The sequence below is a fragment of the Urocampus carinirostris genome, chromosome 2 (assembly GCF_059441175.1).
Source record: "Urocampus carinirostris isolate Australia breed hairy pipefish chromosome 2, RoL_Ucar_1.0, whole genome shotgun sequence".
Classification (NCBI taxonomy): Eukaryota; Metazoa; Chordata; class Actinopteri; order Syngnathiformes; family Syngnathidae; genus Urocampus; species Urocampus carinirostris.
Window position 1 is genome coordinate 51,641,863 of NC_142350.1, and position 21,309 is coordinate 51,663,171.

Here is a 21,309-nt window from a genome sequence, read left to right on the forward strand (position 1 = left end):
CTAGAGCCACGTGTTCGCCACCCCTGGTCTAGAAGAAGCGGAGCTTCAGGGACAGTTAACCCGTTTACTGCCATTCATGTATATTGATTTTTAAATTTTGACAAGAACAGATAATAGTCAAGTCAAGTCACATTTATTTATACAGCCCTTAATCACAAAAATGTCTCAAAGGACTGCACAGGATTACAATTACACAATTACCTGATCTTAAACCAACATGCGGGCAAGGAAAAACTCAAAACCTCAGCGTGAGGAAAAAAGAAACTTTGAGAAGGGGCCTCACAATATGGGTTAATAACCGACAAGACTGCCCAGGACGATTTGTGACTATATATAAACGTTTGATGTGGAACTGCGCTGTTAAATGTTTTTGTATTCTGTGGTTTGTTTTTATTTGTTCAGGTGATGAACATCAGAAAGCTGCTTAATAAAATCGAGAAGCCACAAGGCCTATACCCCAACTTCCTCAGTCCAGTCAGCGGAAACTGGGTCCAACGTACGTACACTTTGACAATGCAGCGACATTTGGTGGTCAAATGTTTAGGGTTCGTACGGGTGCTTAAATGCTTGAAAAAAAATAATACTGTGTTTTTTAAGATTGGAAATTGCTTGAATTTTGGGTGAAATACCCTTAAATGCTTGAAATAAATGCATTACATCTTAACAAGGCCGCTAAAAATATGACACCGTCATTGCTCTCCGGTGGCTTCGCTTTGCCATCGCATTTCTTCTTCCCTAGTAATTAACTGCAGCTGCCATTTGTTTGTACGGCATTGTCCTATGAAGCATCATCGCCCCCCACAGGTCGCGCCCAAGAGTACAGGATCGTGCTACACTTAACAGCGCACTATTAAATGTGTGTTAGTGCAAGGATTACATATCAATTATCAAGTTTATTATGGGGCATGCCAAAAATTAAGGTAGCTTTTCCCAGTTGTTATGGGAAGAACTTCCTGCAACTGAAAATAAAAGCTACATATTTCTATCATTTTCACATTGTGTTAGTGCAAGGATTATGTATCAATTATGGACACTTATTATAGACAATGCAAATAAATTTAAAAAGCTTATTCCACTGGCAAATTTTCCTGCCACTGGAAACTTAAGTTCCATATTACTGTCATTTTAAGTCAAGTCATGTTTATTAGTGACGCCCTTAATCACAAAGAGTCTCAAAGGGCTGCACTGACCACAGATTATTGCAAACCACAGACTATTATTACACCATCCCCTGATCTAAAACTGACATGAGGGTAAAGAAAAACTCAAAAAAACCTCAACATGAGGATAATGAAGAAACCTTGAGAAGGGACCGCACAATTGGTAATCCCCCTTTTCCCCAACAAATACTGTAAAGGGGGAGATAATTGTTTCAAAAACAACTATATTTTGGGAATTACTCAAGACCCAAAAATCATATGTCCTGACAAATGCACACCAGAAATTAAAAATCGCAGATATACTGTATGTGTGGCTCTACAAAATACATGATTCAACCCAGACTTTTCTTAGGACTGTAGAATTTGGAAAATTGCCTTTGGAAGTCCTTAAAAAGTGCTTGAATCAGGCAGTGAAAAAGGTGTACCAACCCTAAGTATCACCTTGTGTCCCTTAACACAAATTTCACCCCGATTTAACAAGTGCACGTGTCCCGAAGGTTACTGGACCCTTGCGAATCCTCTTTCCTTCCTCGACAAGTCCACATTGAAATTCATAGGTGAACGATATTTCAGCGAGGGCATATGCGTGACTCCCACGAAACGCCCTCGCCGCGTTCGCCCTTGACACACAAAATATGCACACTCGGTTCCATTTTCATACGATAAAGCAGAAAACTAGCAACAATTAGCCTCTGTATTCATTGGGAATGGATGCTTTTCAGCACCCTCTACCCTCCGCCAAACCCGCCACCCTGATCGTTTTCACGCCTTTTCTGTTAAATCGGAAAGGATCCAATTTTCCAAAGTAATTGAATTCATTATCATTTCAATAAGAGGCGAGAGGCTTTGCAGTCGGAGTTTTAATAATCCGAGCGATTGACGGATGGTGCAAGAAAACGCACACAAAGAATCTGCTCGACGAAAAAGTTTGTTTGTGATGTCACGAAATAAAGTGGTGCTTTTGAACGCTGAGCGGGGAAATGTGATGATTACCAAAGAACTGGGTATAGAACAGAGTTTGTGCACCTTTTTCACGGCCAAATTCAAAAACTTTTTTAGGACTTTCCAAGCGAATTTTCCAATTCTTTCCAGGACCATTAAAAGAATAAGAATTGGTGAGAATCGTGTTTTTGCAGAGCCACAAATATATCTGTGATTTTCATACGTATGTTTATTTGTTCTTAATCACAAGAAGTTTCAAAGGGCTGCACGTATCACAGATTATTGCAAACTGCAGACTATTATTACACCATCCCTGATCTAAAACCAACATGAGGAAAAGGAAAAACTCAAAACATCAACATGAGGTATATGAAGAAACCTTGAGAAGGGACCGCACATGAGGTCATCCCCCTTCCACGATAACCAGGCTGCAACGGATGTTGCAATAACAAATAATACACAGATATTGTCAACGTGAAATATAGGCCATTCATAAGATATAGAATAGAAGTGTGTTTTAAGCTTAGATGTTAACAGTTCCACTGAGGTTGCTGATCGAATCTCGGGGGGGAAGAGCATTCCACAGCACCGTGCCCCAATGGGAGAATGCTCTCTAACCTGCAAATCTCTTCTTGGCTCTTGGGACTTTTAATCTTGTGTGTGCATTTATCAAGATTTCCGATGTTAAGACCTTCAGGAAATCGCAAATATTTTGTGAATCTTAACAATACATGTGTAGATGTTTTTAGACAAATCTCTCCCCATCTTCTATGTGTTGGGCAAAAATGATATGTAGCTTACATTTTCAGTTGCAGGAAGTACTTCCCATTATATTTTTTTACCACTGGTAAATGCTTACCTTATTTTTTGCATGCTCTAAAATAAATGTCCATAATTGCTACATAATCTTGCATTAATACACATTTCATAGCACTTTGCTTGGGTGTGGGATGCACCTCTCCTCTTGGGCGCGACCAGTAGGGGGCAACGACACTTCAAAAAACAATGCCATAAGGAAGGAATGAGATGTCAAAGCAAAGCCTCTTAAGAGCAATGTAGGCGTTACTTTTAAGTAGACGTGTTAAGAAACATGGCAACAATGTCAAACATCCACAAGCACTTCACGCAAAATTCAAGGAATATTCAATCATTGAAAGCACAACAATAACATTCAAGCATTTACAAGGATTCCAAGCACCAATACAAACCCTGTATAAAAATACAAAAAAGTTCTTACATTACCCATCAGGCTTCAAAGGAGATGAAAAAGACTCTTAGAAAAAGACAATCTCATTTCTCGGATCAGAACAAAGAAAAGAATGACATTTGGTGGGCTAGTTTAATATAAGAATGGAAAATATATATTCTACAAGAACATATCATTTTACAGATTGGCAGATTTAATGTTTAGACTTTACTTTGATTGATTTATTATCATTATTATTATTATTATTATTATTATCATTATCTTTTGTAGTGTTTGCTTGTAGTGTTTCTTTTACACATAACTGGAGATCAGAATTAGTAACCAACTTGTAAAAAAAAGTATAATTCACTGCTCAACAATTCAAAGGACATTGTTCTGTGTTTATACCATGCATTTCAACTAGAAACTGTATTTTGCCAAAAATGCACTGATCAAAGTTAGAAAACACTTTCTGGTGCCTCCCACTAAATGGTGCTAATCTAGCAATACATTTCTGTATTGTCTTTTAACCCTTTATTTAACTGGCATTCTAACTGCCAGATGTACAGACGTTTGCAAGATGGTAGGCCCTTCTAAAGTGAATGAAAGCATCCGGCAGCAATTTGTTCAAATTTGTCCATCAACCACAGCAAGACACGTTGATCGTTCCAAATCTGTGATTTTGAGAATATTGAATTGTCACAGACTCATTCAAGTCGCCATAGAAGGCTGGTCCTCCACAGAAGACAAATGCAAGAGAGGACAGGTCACTGCGGAGGATGTCAATGGATAATCGTTCTCACACATCAACTGGAATTGCTCGCCAGTTGAGTGCAGAACATGATCCCTCCATGTCTCTCCATACAGTGTCTTGCCGCTTAAGAGCATTTGGACTGAAGGCCCACACTGCAGTGACCAAACATCTTATTAGCGAAAAAAGTTAGACTTAGCTATGCTGAAGAGCATATTGTGTGGACACAGAAGTACTGGTCTAGAGTTCACTTTAGTGATGAAAGCCAAATAAATTAATTTGGGTCTGCTGGAAAGCATTATGTTCGGCAACACATTGGAGAAAGACTAAACCCAAAGTGTGTAAAAATGTTAGTTAGTTAGTTATGGTATCAGGCAGTAGTTGGGCCTCTTGTACAGCTACATAGCCGAGTGAAAGGAAATGTATCAGAACCTTCTTTACAGCATATGGTTCCTTACTTGCATTCATCACCCAATCAGCCTGCAGTATTCATGCAGGACAATGCCATATGTGACACAGCAAAACGGGTAAAGAATTTGCTTAAAGGTGAAAAGATTGAATGAATGACATGGCCTCCCAAGAATCCTGATTCCAACCCAATAGCGAACCTCGGGATAATTTTTAGTGAGAACGTCATGGTAAAGAAACCCACTACAATCACCGAACTGTAGAGAGGGCTGGAAGAAGAATGAACCAAAATCATATCAGGGCAGTGTGAGACTAGTGCTATTCTGTGGGCTGCAGCAGATGCCTGTACACTGGTTACTAATTGCTGACTGTTATAACCTTCAAAAGAAAATTTTCCATGGCAAAGTCATTGTTGTTCTCTAAATTAGATTAGTGTGTTCTCTAATTTTGATCAGTGCTTTTTCGAAAACATATCTATGTTTTAATGAAATGCTTTCAGTCATTTTGTGAAAAAAGGGTTGCAGTACTGACACAATAAAATTGAATTTAACTGTGGAACAGTAAAGATGGTCTTATTTCAAAGTTACTATATGTTTTTTAATAGGTTGTTCACTAATTTTGATCTTTACATATGTGATTGCTTTTTATTGTGTCCTCGATTGCAACATATTTTTATATTTTATAAACACCAGGGCTGCAGAGAAAAAATGTATTTGCATGTTAATGTATAAGACGATGAAGACTATCTTAAATTTTGAATATAAGAACTGCTTGAAGATTTTTTCTGGTACGTTTCCCTCGCAGATCACGTCTCCATCGGCGGTCTCGGGGACAGTTTCTACGAGTACCTCATCAAATCGTACCTGATGTCAGACAAGACGGACGAGGATGCCAAGAACATGTACTACAACGCTCTGGAGGTACAAGCTCCATCTGCTCCAACGCACAGTCTAATTAAAAAAAGACGATCTTTCATGTTGTAATCGGCGGTGTGACCAATATTCATGAATAACATGCAAGCTTGAGCGAGGGTCCGCCTCAGATTTAAGGACTCCCCCATTTCTTCCTTATGCCAGTAGGCTTCATGAAGCATGTTTCAATTAAAAAAAGGGAAAAAAACTCATTAACTTCGCTTGGCTCGTGTTTGCTCTCAGTTATATGCACGTTTCTATTTAATCAGGCATGTCAATTAGTTGAGTTGCACTTGACAGATTTTTTTAGAGGGTGCAATGCATTTGGAGACCCACAAAAAGTCTTGGGAAGCCATTAATGGTATTTTTCTGCAGAGGTCATAGGGACAAACAGTTATTTTTACGTTTGAACCATCAGTCAGTTATTTTTGGGGGCAATTCATTGCCTAATTAAATGTCTTAGGGTAAGGTTTATCCCTAAGGCTAACCTTTCCCCTCAGCAATTGAGAAACGGGGATAATGCATCGCGGCCAAAACCATTTTTTTACATTTTAGGTGGGATAGAATGCCATGCCTCTCAAAAAAGTGCCTTCTGCCGGTCAGCGCTCACAGCAATATATAGTTGTGATTGGGCATATGGTATTGTACGGACGGGTGCAATTTCTTTTTGGCAAAAATTCAGTAATAACAAAATAAAAGAGCTGGCAGGTTCAACAAAAGTTCGCTATGCCAGTCCGTAATCGCAGTAGATCAGCGCGATCAACAATGTGATTCGTGATAATGAATCAAGGCTAAACAATTGCCGTTTTTTTAGTGGACCAAATAGCAAAAAAGAACCATCAGTCCAGACAAAGAAAGTGTACTGCCGGGGGCCTTTTGCAACAATATGCAATGAGGGATAATTGATCAAGGCCACACAAGTGTAGTTTATTGTTAGGTTGACAAAAGGGCAAGAACGAGCTGCCCGGTTCAACAAAAATATGTTAATGCCTGCTCTTACTCGCAGCAATATGAGATCGGGGATAATGAATTGCGGCCCCATGAGCGCAGTTAATTTTAGGTGGGAATACAATAAACACAAAAACCTTTTTGCTAGTCTCGACTAAAGTGGGCTCTGCTAGTCCAAGCTCGTAGCAATATGAACATGGGGATAACGGATTGCCGCTGCATGAGTACAGTTCACTTTTTGTTGGTCAGAATGGCAAAAAAGACCTACCAGGCCCAACAAAAATACACTATGCCAGCCTCTGCTTGTATTAATATGCATTTGAGGATAATGGATCCTGGCCGCACAAGTGCAGTATACTTTTTGATGAACAAAACAGCGAAAAAGAACAGCCAGGCCTGACAAAAATTATCTTCACTCTCCCTGGCAGCAATACCCGTTCGGGGATGATGGATCGTGGAATACTTTTTAACCCACGATGCACCTCTCCAGCAAAGTAGAAAGCACTGAGTAGCAAGGGATTTCACTAGCTGTTAGTTCTGACATTTTTAATTAAGAAAAGAATAGGAACCAAAATAAAACGTTTTATGCCATAATCACATTACCACATAACTTAATTTATACTGTACATTATACACTATGTATTTATTTCTCTGTTTTTAAGGAGCATGTAGCTAAATTGATGGCTGTCGATAAATGAAACGATTGTCAGAAAAACTCTTTGGATTTGTCACTGGGGGACGAAAACGGCAGAAAAACAAAAACTCGTTAACCCATACTCACATTACCATGGAACTTAATCTATACTCCATGCTACGTATTTATTTCTCTGATTTTAACGAGCATGTAGCTGCATCCATCGCGGTCGTTACGATTGCCGGCAAAACTCTCCGGATTGGTCACTAGGGCGAAATAGACCGAAAAACGATTACGTTGAAAATAAAACTTAGAAATTATGCTGCAGATGAGCACGTTCGCTCAGGCTGCAACTATGAGAAAAAACACGACGTAAACAGCCATTGAAAACGAGGGTCAAGCTAAGCTAATTGCAATCGCCCCGCTGTGCGCGATTTATACAGCTCAGGTCGAGTGTGTTTGCTATCAGATCAAGTAAAATAATAAGAAGAAGAATGATAAAATGTGTGTTTTTATGGCAATCTTATCGAGGGTGCACATCGCAGCGCAACTCGTTAGCCGTGACATTTAAATTAAAGTACAGCTCTAATTAAAAGCGCATGCGGAACAAGTTCGCATTTTCCCCCAATTATGCTATTCCCTGATTAGCTTTTAGAATATTATTGAGAATGGGTTGCTGCATATGCTCTTGTTTTCTTGCGGCAGTTGGGATTGTGCTTGTTTTAGAATTGGCAGCCTTTAACTTGTGCTAATATTTAACAAGTCACAATATCTATACACAATATATATAGGCGGAAGTGGCTCAGGAGGTAGAGCGCTCGTCTTGGGATCAAGAGATCGCAGTTCGAATCCCGGCTCCTCTGTGTTACATGTCGAAGTGTCCTTGGGCAAGACACTGAACCCCTAATACCCCCAATAAACAGGTTAGCGCCTTACATGGCTGCACGGCCGCTATTGGGAAATGTGAAGCACACTGTAAAGCGCTTTGGGAAGTCTTGACTTGAAAAGCGCTATATAAACGCAGATCATTTCATTTCATTTCATATATATATATACACACATATGTAATGTGTATGTACAGTGAAGAAAATAAGTATTTGAACACCCTGCTATTTTGCTATTTCTCCCACTTAAAAATCATGGAGGGGTCTGAAATTTTCATCGTAGGTGCATATACGACAACTAAAGCCTTCAATGGCAGCCTAGCTATCATTTATCTTTGATTTTTAAAGCTGTATGTGCCAACTAGAAAAAATATATTTGAGAACTGCTGCTGTATATGGCAGCTTGGCTAAAATTAATCTTTGACATATAAAGCAATCTAAGTCAAGTCAAGTCATTTTTATTTGTATAGCCCTTAATCACAAAGAGTCTCAAAGGGCTTTACAGGTTATTATACAGACTATATTACACAGACTATTTTTCAGACTATTATTACACCATCCCCTGCTCTGGAACCAACATGAGGGCAGGGAAAAACTCAAAAAAACTCAACATGAGGAAAATGAAGAAACGTTGAGAAGGACAGACACGATGCACCTCGCCAGCAAAGTAGAAAGCGCTAAGTAGCAAGGGATTTCACTAGCTGTTCTGACATTTTTAATTAAGAAAAGAATAGGAACCAAAACAAAACATTTCATTCTTTTCTAAGACAGCCTAGTTCAAATGGATCTTTGACGCTTAAAGCCGTCAATAGCCTCCTGTCTTTGACACATGTAACTTTATATGGCAGCCTAGCTAGATTGTATCTTTGACTGCTAAAGCCATCCATGGCGGCGTAGCCAAAATTGGTATTCGAAGTTTAAAGCCGTCGATGGCACCCTGACTAAAGAAGTATCTTTGAGGTGTATTGCTGTATAAGGGGCCGGTCACACAGACATTTGCGGCTGAATCACGGCCAGAAATTTCTGCCTGTGAGGCGGACGCTATTGGACGCTTTGAGATCTCCATACAGACGAGATACAGCGGTATTCGCGCGCGGGTGGCGGCGCGAAATAGTTTTGCGCTGCTCAATTCTTCAGAGCGCGGATACACAGCCTTTCACGAGCGTATCGAGGCTGAACCACGGCCAGACATTTCTGGCCGTGAAGCAGACACTGTTGGGCGCTGTTGGACGTTTAGAGACCGCCATATAGACGAGATACAGCAGTGCTTTACTCGCGGTCGGAAATTCACACGCGGTAGGCCGCGCGAAAAAGTTTTGAGCTGCTCAAAACTTTGAGCACGTGTTAAACCGCGTGCCGCACACGTGGTCAACACGAGGTAATGACGCGGAAATGACGCGGAACGACGTGCTCTGGCCGCGGCCAGGGCGTGGTTACACATGGGTAGGACGGGAAATTTCAGCGGGTAATCGTGGGTGGAGCATGGTAATAGCATGTTCTGCGCCTGTATCGCGGTGTTATTACGTGAAATTAGCGTGTTACGCGTGTGACAGTCAAACGCCTTTCTCCGCGTATATACAGCGCGATTTGCCGAGCACACGTCAGTTGTGCTCGAGACGTCAAGGGGGTGAACATGGATCCCCGTCAGCGTAGTGACCTCGTCTTAATCCATTTTTATTTCTTGACATTTCTTTTCAAGATAATAAAATAAAAATGATGCCATAGCTTGAAATCTTGATCTTCACGGGACTGTGTCTTGAGCGGTTATGATTTCTACAGCCCGGTGTTATCCGAGAAATGCTTCCCTGCCGAGATTTGCATCCCCTCGCTACTACAACCACTTTTACCTCGTTTTATCTCACTTTTAGGGAATGTAATGGCGAACATTTAACCAAAACCACTTCGTCTTGCATTTGCATAGGAGTCGGATTTGGGCACAACACCGGCTCGGGAGCTTTTATACCCGTGGTCCACACGAGAAAATGACGCAGAAATGACGCGATGAGGAAGCGGAACAGTCGCCGGCGTCTGTTTTGCGGGCATACCACCGATGAACAGCGGGTTGGCCAATTTTGCGCATTTTCCATCGCGGGCAACCACGGGCAAAAAAAAAACGCAACATTTTAGCCGTGATTCAGCCGCAAACGGCTGTGTGACCGGCCCCTAAGGCAGCTTAGTTAAAATGCATCTTTGGCGTCTAAAACCATCCACAGCAGCCTAGCTAAAATGGATCTTTTATTTCTAAAGAAATCTATGGCAGTCTAGCTAAAATTGATCTGTGTTGTCCATAACCATCAACAGCAGGCTAGTTAAAATGGATCTTTGTTGTCTAAATCCCTTTATGGCAGCTTACCTAAAATCTATCTTCACATCTAAAGCAGTCTATGGCAACCGATTTTGAAAAGATCTAAAGCCATCGTTCGCAGCCCAGCTAAAATAAATCTTTTATGTCGATAAATGTGTCTGTCTGCCTACCTTAAATTAATATTTGCCATCTAAAGCAGTCTAAAGCAGTTTGGCTAAAATGGATTTTTGAATTCAAAAGCTAGTGAATTGAATGCCAAAATTTGATCATTATCTGCTATTGTTTGAAAAGTCAGCTTTAAGTAGGAGCAAAAATGGTTCGACACTTTTCCGCAATTTAACAATAACAATAATCAATCGAATGCATGAATTCAAGTTATTGCCCAGTCCTGATTTTCTTCTTTTATATAATTTTACAAAGGATATATTTTTTGACCAGTCGCGATGAGCTAATCGAGTGCGCTTTGTCGTCTGGCAGGCCATCGAAAGTAACCTGGTCCAGAAGTCGCCCGGGGGCCTGACCTACATGGCGGAGTGGCGGGGGGGCATCCTGGACCACAAGATGGGCCACCTGGCCTGCTTCTCCGGGGGCATGATCGGCATCGGGGCCGATGACGGGGCCCCTGAAAAACGGCAGCACTACCTGGATTTGGCAGCCGAGATCACGCACACTTGCCACGAGAGCTACGATCGCTCAGGTATGACCAGATCGACGTTGATTCTCAAACTTCTAGTAAAAGTAGCCAATTGGGCTGAGTGCAAAGTGTTACGTTTGGTGTAAGAGTAACAATGCACAAGATTCTGAAAACATGTTCCCCACTGTCAAACATGGCGGCGGCAGCATCATGCTCTGGTGTTTATTTTCTTCATTAGGGACTTGAAAGTTAAGTAGAGTTGATGGGAATACAGATGAAGACAAATAAAGGGCAATTCCGGGGGAAATTTTGTATGAGTCTGCAAGGGACCTGAGAACAGGTCACAGGGTCACCCACCAAAACGATGACTACAAACACAAAGCAAATTTTACAATGGAATTGTTAACCACTAACCACTACATGTTGTAGAATGGACAAGCCAAAGTCCGGATCCCAATGTTGTAGAGCATTTTTGGAAAAATCTGAAAATGCTGTGCACAAATAATCACCATCAAACATTAAAGAACTCGAGCTGTTTTGTAAGGAAGAATGGGCAAATATTTCTGTTTCAAGATGTAAAAAACTTATAATGACCTACACAAAGAAGACGTCTGATTGCAGCAAAAGGAGGTAATACAAACTATTAACTCAAGGGGACAATATTTTTGCAACTTTTCAATGTTTTATTTGTTAGCGAAACATAAGCTGTTGAATAAATTTGATTCATTTTCACGATTGCTTCACACATGTTGTGGATTCTTAGAAAATATTTTGAGGTTTTTTACAAGTTTGATGCCTGAAATGCGTCAAAAATGTCTTGGGGGTGGAAATACTTTTGCAGGGCATTGTAAATTTCTGGTTTACGAAGACAAACACAATCCCGCTTTAAAGCCAACTTAAGTGATCTTCGCTAAGGTGGGCGTCCTTGGCATGTATTGAATAAAGCGGAATAATTCAAGGGCGCTTGAGCGTTGACTGAAAGAAAAAAGCCCGAGATCGCTTTTGAGAGCGAGAAACTCAACGTTGTGAAACGTTTATAGAAGCCGTTTAAAAACCAAACATTGTCTTTATCCTTGCATTTGAGACGGACGTATTAGGATAAATACGAGGTTTGCTTACCTTTCCATCGCCCTTGATTTGCTTACTTTTTTAAATAGTTTTTCAATTTTTATTTTTATTCCATTAGCCCTTGCTTCGGTGATAAAAAACAGACTTTGGTTCAATAGTCTTGTTAGTGTAGTGATTATACCGTGCTTAAAGGCTTCAGAGTAGGGATCTCATACCTTTTTGAAGCTATGAGCTATGTTTTGTTAAGGACTAGCACAAGGGGCTATCAGGTTATCCGGTTATTTTTATGTTGTAACTCTGTTATTACCAGGTTATAACTATTAGAAGTGGGCCTAACAGAGGTCCTAAAATCATGTTTGACATAAAATGTTTTGGTTTTTTTTCATATAAGTATAACTTTAAGTAAAAATGTATAAACATAGGGAGGTCTGAGCCCCGGATAAGCGGAAGATAATGGGTCGATGGATGTATAAAGGGGCAGCACGGTGGCGTATTGGGTAGCGCGTGTGCAGCACAGTTCTGAGGTCATGGGTTCAAATCCAGCTACCGGACTTCCTGTGCGGAGTTTGTATGTTCTCCCCGTGCTTGCATGGGTTTCCTCCGGGTACTCCTGTTTCCTCCCACATTCAGGTGAGTTGGCCGGTCCAAATTGTCCCTAGGTGTGGGTGAGCGAGCGAGTTGTCTGTCCCTGTGTGCCCTGCGATTGGCTGGCAACCAGTTCAGGGTGTCCCCTGCCCACTGCCCGAAGATAGCTGGGATGGGCTCCAGCACCCCCGCGACCCTACTGAGGATAAGCGATGCCGATAATGGATGGATGGATGGATAAAGATCATAATGATATGCTTTTTTTTAATATTGTGATATTTTGTTGACGTTTGCTCATGTTGAATGATTATTACAACAAGGTAATTTATCAAGTGTGAATGAAACGGTAGATTTAAGTAATCAAATGCCAAACTTTTCCTTGCAGCCACCAAACTGGGCCCCGAAGCATTCCGTTTCGACAGCGGGGCCGAAGCCACGGCCACCCGTCTCAACGACCGATACTACATCCTCAGACCCGAAGTCATCGAGAGCTACATGTACATGTGGAGGCTCACTCATGACCCCAAGTACAGGGAGTGGGGATGGGAGGCGGTTGAGGTAAATAACACACAACAAAGAAAAGGAAGTAAATAAAAAACTGTTTTCCTCACCCCCAAAATAACCCTGTGACGAAATTAAGGCTTTTAACTGACGATTACTTTATTCGTCGACTAAGTCACTGACTATTGGAACGATTAGTCATATAATCGAATTATTTTTTGCCCCTCAATGATAATAAACACTGTAAAACTTGTCATGATTACGGATTTGAATCACCTGTGCCCGCTCATTTGGCGCCAACCGCCGCAGGTTCTGATTGGCTCCCTGTCACTATTTGAACCCAGTCCTGTCTGTTCCCTGTTGTCAGTCGGTCTGCGAACCTCAGTGTATACTAGGCAAGCCTTTTTCGACCCTGACTCCCACCTGTCCCGTTTTTGCTCCTGTCCGTCACCTGTTTCGATCCTGACCACGTCTGCTCTCCCGTCCCGGCTTACGACCCTTTTTGTCCCCGACTACATCTACTTTCCTGTTCTGGCCTAGGACTCGTTTCCGACCCCGACCACGCCTTGCCCTCCGAGTCCCGGCTACCGACCAGTTTTTCCGTCCCTGACACCGCCATCGCTCGCTACAGAAGATCCACTTTCGTGTTCGAATCCCAGTCCGAATCCGAAAGCGACTTGCTTCCCGTGTCCAGCGAACACCGGATCATTGTCGCCGCCCTTCTTTCTTTCTTTGAATAAAATTGTAAAACGATGACCCTTTTCTGACTCTCTTCAGAGTCCGATTAAATTGACATTTTTTTTTTAATGTAACGAACCACTACAATACTAGCTGTCGCTGTGCTTCGCAGTTTTTTGGTGGCCGCATTGACTTGTACGCTTTTCAGTCACACCCACCCAACATACACATATACACAGCCCTCCCTAACCTGGCCCTATAATAGCGTTTTCTATCTACTGCAGAACACAATACACGATATGTTGATATCAATGACAGTAAAACATAAACATCGGGGTGTAATTGAAATGTCGTCAGCTAATGTTCTTACGATTAAATGTAAATTTGACGTCGAGTAAATTAGTTAGGTGCATACTACATCTAAAACCAAACATCAAGTCATCAAAGATTACGCCATGACACCAACCTATCCTGAACTACTCACCTTTCTCGTTAAATCCCGTTAGCATCCCTAATTACCCCCTCAAAGAAGCACTCCATGCTATCATGCAGATGAAAGCCCGAGGTGAAACTTGCGCGTGCTACGCTGTTATTAATGTGCGTTAGCTGTCACCCGGAGTGTAAGGTTTGCGTGATGGATTTAGCGTTAATTTAGTCAAAAGCGCCAATCGGGCCTTTAATTAACCGGTACAAAGGTTGAACACGGAGCATTAACACGTCAAGGTCTCGGGTAATTAGCGTGCACGGGGCATCCCTTTGTAGCTAGCGTGCACGCTAATCCACTCGGCTAGCTCGGACACTCCCCATTGGGCCTGGTTTGCGTCACTTGAGACTTCCTTTGTGAGCGCGCTTTAGTTTTTAAGGTATATCGTATGTGTCATTTGAATACGATTACAAGCGAGGCACATGGGGGCGTGGCTTTTTTCTTTAGTTAATTTGACTCGTTTAATGCCAGATGTTTCTCTGGAATGGGAAGACAAATTTTATGCCATTTTGACTCATTTTGAAGGCCTACAGATAATGTAGTTCAGTAGCTAAATTGGCATCGGATATATCATTCTACCATTCATCCATATCATTCTAGCTTCTACCATTGTTTGGTAAACAACAGTTGAACATTGCTAAGTTTCTTATTCATACTCGTTTCCCCAAAAATTAGAAAAAAAAAGAACGAGAAAATCAACTTTTTTTTTTAGGCATTTGATAAACCTTCAATATCTAAACATTGCTTTCCAAAACTCAAAAGCACTTTGCTTGCAAAAAAATGACTGAAAGGACACTGAACTTATGCTTGTATGATGCATTTACCTGGCGAGAACTTCTCAGAGCCAGATGTTTCTGTTTTATGATTTTGGTCACTAGGCCAATGTGTGCATGCGGACGTGCACAAAACAACTTCCCTCTCTGCCCTCTCTGCCCTCTCTGTCATGACTATAACGAAGGAACTTTGAAATATTTTTAGAAAGAAAGGAGCGCCGTCTGTACTTATCCATACATTCGCTTCTTTCACATATTGCTTCACTACCTACTCGCCACATGGATCGTCTTTACACTCTCATTCGCTGGATACAGGAAGCAACTCAAGGAAATGGGGGCTTTTCTCGATAAAAGCCACTTCTGGCATCTAATGGTGCTTTTTCATACTGAAACCATTCTTAGATGAGCTGCGCCAAAGCCTTTATCGTAGTTTTTTTAAAATAAAACAAAAACACAAATATATTTTTATGTTTTGGCACTCAGGGACAATACTTCTGAAAATGTGTTTATAAGTTATGGCACTGAATGAGTTAATTTAATGTTTTTTCATTTATCAGGCGCTGGAGCAACACTGCAGAGTGGAGTCGGGTTTCTCTGGGATTCGTGACGTTTATACATTAACCGACAGTCACGACAACATGCAGCAGAGCTTTTTCCTCTCTGAGACGCTCAAGTAAGTTTACGAATAAATACTTACCATATTTCCACTGCATAAATTATATACATACACATATATTCTCTTGTAAATATTGTTATTGTTTTTTAATGTATTTTAAACTTAATTATCCAGCAAAAATAGAAAAATGAGCTTTTCTCTTTGGGCATATTTCAACCACAATTTCAATTTAATTCTCAAGAAAAATACGAATAAAATAAATAGATAAAAAATATAACCCTAGACATTCAAAATAAGGAGAAAAGACATGGATTTTTAACTTGCAAGTGGAACCAGAGAGGACGCAACCATCAGAAGAGAAATTTCAACCTGTTTTAAAAGGTCCTTTCCTGACTCCTTTCTATGCGAAGGTTTTGAGTTTTTCCTTGCCTGTATGTTGGTTTAAGATCAGGCAATCGTGTGATTGTAATCCTGAGCAGTCCTTTGAGACATCTTGTGATTAAGGGATGTACAAATAAAAGTGACTTAACTTGATTAAGCTGCTAGGTTACAAACAATAGAATCCACCCTAAAGGTGTTGGTATCAAAGAAAAGCAACCTGATCAACAGTGAGGTATAATAGTCAAAATAACAGACTGGCACCTTATGCAATCGTAAGTTCAACATTAAAAACAGAATAAGCATATTACGTTGTGAATGTTACTATACTTCTTTTAATATATTTTTAATGTAATTCTCTAGTGTAATTAAATGAAATAAGAAAATTAAGGTCGTTTTAAATGGCTCAACGTTTAGTATATTTTACTATACTTTAAACCTAAACCTAATTCTCTAATTGAATATAAAAATAAATATAAGCTTTCTTGTATGGATGATTTAATAGGAAACATGAATAAATGAATGAACACAATGTTGTTCCCTATTTTGATATATTTTAACATAATTATCTAGTGTAATAACACATTTTAGTTTTCCTGAATGGAGAAAGGTTCAGTATATTGTAAATATGTTATTAACTTATTGTTCCTATAAAATGAGAACAACACATAAAAAAAGACAGATTACCGAAATGGTACCCCATAAATATGATGTGTCTTATTTTCAAATGCATATATTTTTAAACTTAACCATCTAGTAAGATAAGAAAAATGTTTTTTCCAAAATAGATTGAAGTTAAATATATTTATTTCTCAAGTTGAATAAGAAATATAATAACCTGTGTCTTAACTATATTTTAATTTACATTTTAGCAACATGACGAAGGTTTAATTTTTCCCTGAAAAAAATATTGTAATTATTCTTAGTATATTTTTAAAGAAATTTTCTGGGAAAATAAGAAAAAATAATGACCCTAATAAACAATCTATTTTTGACTTAATTATTTAATGAAATTAAGAAAATAGAAAAACAATCCTCAATGAAGTTGAAGTTCAAATCTATATTTTTAACATATTTTTTTCCTTAATAAATAAAGATTGTAATTATTTTTACTATATTTTAAAATACATTTTCTGGGAGAATACGAAAAAAATAATGACACTTTCCTAAATAATCTATTTTTAACTTAGTTATTTAGTAAAATTTAAAAAATACAAAAACAATCCTCAAAGAAAGTCAAATCTATATTTTTACCATGTTTGTTAATTAATAAATAAATATTGTCAATATTTTTACTATATTTTAAAATACATTTTCTGGGAAAATAAGTAATAAAATTGACACTTTCGTAAATAATCTTTTTTTAACTTAATTATTTCGCGAAATTAAGAAAATACAAAAACAATCCTCAATGAAGGTCAAATCTATATTTTTACCATATTTTTTCCCTAATAAATAAATGTTGTAATTATTTTTACTATATTTTAAAATCCATTTTTTGGGAAAATAGGAAAAAATAATGACAGTTTCCTAAATAATCTATTTTTAACTTAATTATTTAATCAAATTAAGAAAATACAAAACAATCCTCAATGAAGGTCAATTCTATATTTTTACCATATTTTTTCCTTAATAAATAAAGGTTGTAATTATTTTTACTTTATTTTAAACATTTTTTTCTGGGAAAATAAGAAAAATGACTCTTTCCTAAATAATCTATTTTTAACTTAATTATTTTTTTAAATTAGGAAAATACAAAAACAATCCTCAATGAAGGTCATATCTATATTATTACCATATTCTTTCCTTAATGTGTAATTGGTGTAATAATAGTCTGAAATAATAGTCTGTGCAATAACCTGTGCAGCCCTTTGAGACTCTTTGCGATTAAAGGCTATACAAATAAAAATGACTTGACTTGACTTAATATTCTAATAAAAAATAAATAAATAAAGCTTTCCTAAGTAAATCACATCTGAGGATATAGTTTTAAATAGGTTTTCAACTTAATTTAGGTAGAGGAAAGAAATTTAAATTTCCAGAATAAACAAACGACTCATATCAAAGTCACGCACCAATCTTCCTCGAGTTGAACCTGAAACCATACAGCCGTTTCGATTATTATTTATTATTATTTATTATTGCACCATCACGACCAGATAATAAGATGATTTCTACGCGCTGCTCTGTAGTCAATGGCATGTCTGATCTGAAATAAAAAAATAAAAAATTATACTAACAAAAAATAAATATTAACATTGGTGCGTGACTTAATATATCCCTATATCGATAACAATGTAGATCAGACAAGGGGCTCCGGAATAAACACATAAACATAATAAACCTACGTGTTCCTAAATGTTTATGTTTATTGTTTCCCCAGGTATCTATATCTGCTTTTCTCAGACGACGATCTTCTCCCCGCGGAGGACTGGGTGTTCAACACGGAAGCCCACCCACTACCAGTGGTCCACAAAAGCTGCCTGCAGGACCCCTCGACCGCCTCGCAGGACCAGACCAAGGCGACCGGGTGATCGCCCGCATTTTTCTGCATCCGTCCGACCACGAAGCTCCGAAGGATGCGTTCAAGTTCCTTTCCAGTAAAGGACGTGGAGGTTTTTTACAGGCTGTGATTGTACCTTTTACTTTTTGGGGGTTTCTTTCCTCGGGCGGACAATCAAACAAAGCTTTCGTGGACACTTTTTCTTTCCTCTGTGAGGAAACCGAGATCTATTCTGTGGGAGAAACCATCTTTGAGTTTTTCAGGCTTTTTTCAGAGGAATGATTTTGCTTCGCTGACCAAAGGATTTTTCTTTTTTCCTCGCCGCATTCCTGCAGTTAAAAGCACTAAATTACTCAGTGCCTAGCAAAAGTATTGCTCCCCTAAGAATTTTTTGTCATATTGCCACATTTCAGGTTTAAACTTAAACCTAAAAACCGTAAAATATTTTATTAGATTAACATGTGAAACACATCGTAAAGTGGAACCAATTTATTAAAAAAATCATATTATATTCGCAATGAAAAAAATGAAAAGTAGGTGTTGCAAAAATATTGGCCCCTTAATGCAGCTTAGGCAACTGACCCCAAGAAATTCCCTGATGACTTCTGAACGATTAAATAAGTCTCAGTTTAAATGCACATACACTGTGATGGATCAAAGGTCTGTGGAAGCAGACACTGAAGATCTGACAGCATTATGAAGACTAAAGAACATACCAAGCAGATATGGTATAAAAGTATACAAATTATCACATTGGATGATCTCAGGCATACACAGCTGAGGCGGGACAATCAGCGCATAAGACAAGTATTAGTTGTACTCTCCATAATTCTTCCCTTTACGGATGAGTGCTTAGAAGTGCTTTCTGAAACAAACAAAACCCCCAAAAAGGCCCGTTTTGTGGTTGCAAGAAGCCACATGGAAACAAAAATTACATGTAGAACAAGGTGCCCTGGTCAAATGAGACCAAAATTGAATTTTATTGTCTGAATGCAAAGGGTTACATTTAAATGTAACACTGCACATCACCCTGAAAACACAATCTCTACTGTCATACATAGGGGTGGCAGCATCATGTTTTGGGGTTGCTTTTCTTCTGCAGGGACTGGGAAGATCATTACAGTTGATAGGAAGATGGATAAAGCCAGATACAGACTGACAGAAAATCTACAATGGAAGGGTTAAAAACTAACAATATAAAGGTGTTAGAATGGCCAAGCCAATGTCCACACCACATCACTATAGAGGATTTGTGGAAATATATTAAAATGCTGTGCACAAACAATCACCATCAAACCTTAAGGAACTTGAGCTGCTTTGTTAGAAAGATAGGGCAAACATTTTGGTTTCAAGATGTGCAAAACATATAGAGACATACCCTAAAAGACTGGCTGTGATCGCAGCAAAAGGAGATTGTACGAAATATTAACTGGAGAGGGTTAACATTTTTTTTATATATATAGCACGATTTAAAATGTTGAATACAATTGGTTTCCTGTCATGACTGTGTCTCACATATTGTTAGTTCTTAGAAAATATTATGGGTTGTTTTATCCTTAAGTTTGAAGCCCGAATTATGGCAATATGTCAAAAAGATCTTGGGAGGCAAAGACTTTCGCTAGACACTGGAAAAGAATAAATAGTGAAAGTTCCAGAATATGATGTTGATGTCATGTTTCTCGCTGAAACCTTTGAACAAAATGTCAGGAAAGTGTCTTATGCATTCTGGGACCATCGTCAAGGGGGATAAAAAGCTCTTATTTTATTGTTTTGCTTTTCAAGGGCAGGTTGTGGCCTTTCTGGTTTTACCATTCCTTTTTTTGATTTTTGTTTTTGTGCAGATTTTCCTACCAACACAGAATTTTGTTGTCTTTATCAGTGCTGTAGATATAAATAATAATAAAACATACTTTTGGGTAATTTGATTTTCAGTGGATTTGCTTCCCTCAGGTGTTTCCGTAAGAAAAAGGAGAAAAACTAACTTTAAAAAAAGACAAGAAAAGTATTATGATTTAAAGTTGACTTTTTGCGGATATTTGAACTATGATGACTTATCAATGTTTGTTTTAACTTTGGTTGTTGAGTATTTTCAAATACTGAATAAAAAAAATAAAGAGCTGTGCAACTTTGTACCTTTAAAAGAAGTAGTTTTGTTTTTGTTTGCCTCCTGTCTTAAATAAATGTGAAGATTTTGCGCGTTTTTAAAAATATTTTTACCAGCATATATATATATATATATATATATATATGTTTGTTTGGACGTGTGGATGTGCCATAGTTGCCATGGCGCCCGATTGGCCCCGCCCGTGTGGCACCAGCTGCGGATCATTGACAGATTGGCTTCCCTTTTATTTAAGCTCAGTGCTCTCACTCACCCTTTGTTAGTCCGTCAATGAACCTCTGCCCCGCAAAGTGTGAGTTTTCACTCTGTCCGGTTTCCTGCCTGTGTTTCCTGTCCGGTTTTGTTCCCATTTATTTTTGTCCTGTTTATTATCGATCTCAGGTTTTGTTCCCATCTAGTTTGTCCTGTTTAATTTCGATATCCAGTTTTGATATCAATCCTGTCCGTCCCGTCCTGTCCGGTATCGACGCCATCCCATATTTGCTTATGCAATTGGTATCGATCTCGTCGCCCTCTGGTTTCCTGTCATTCCATGCTAGACTGCTGCCTTACGTCTACCGCCCAACGATCACCGAATTACTGGCGTTTGGGTAAACCTGCATGACTGCCCCATCTGCCGTAAAATAAAAGCTTGTGTGAGAAATGTCACGCATTTGGGTTTTCCTCCTGTTCCGGCTTTTGAAAGAATGGTAGATTCAGACAATTAATACCTGTCAACTCATACATTTATAAAATAAAGGAATATTTTATACGTTTTTTTTTTTTTGATCGTTTTAAATTATGTATGCCTTATGACAATACTTTTATTGGACTGTTTTTTTTAAATCACAAAAAAAAA

The 21,309-nt window shown here is 38.9% G+C and overlaps 1 protein-coding gene across 2 annotated transcripts in view; it reads left to right on the forward strand.

Annotated features, from left to right (window-relative positions):
• The window catches only part of LOC148372346 (mannosyl-oligosaccharide 1,2-alpha-mannosidase IA), a 207,291-nt gene extending 186,817 nt beyond the window's left edge, over positions 1-20,474 (forward strand). For both annotated transcript variants that reach the window (XM_088327035.1, XM_088327036.1), the window contains exons 7-12: positions 403-496; positions 5,252-5,367; positions 10,607-10,826; positions 12,802-12,974; positions 15,410-15,525; positions 18,230-20,474. In XM_088327035.1, coding sequence (XP_088183161.1) covers positions 403-496; positions 5,252-5,367; positions 10,607-10,826; positions 12,802-12,974; positions 15,410-15,525; positions 18,230-18,380 — 870 coding nt within the window. In that variant the 3' untranslated portion in view covers positions 18,381-20,474. The remainder of the gene's footprint in view (positions 1-402; positions 497-5,251; positions 5,368-10,606; positions 10,827-12,801; positions 12,975-15,409; positions 15,526-18,229) is intronic.
• The last annotated feature ends 835 nt before the right edge of the window (positions 20,475-21,309 follow it).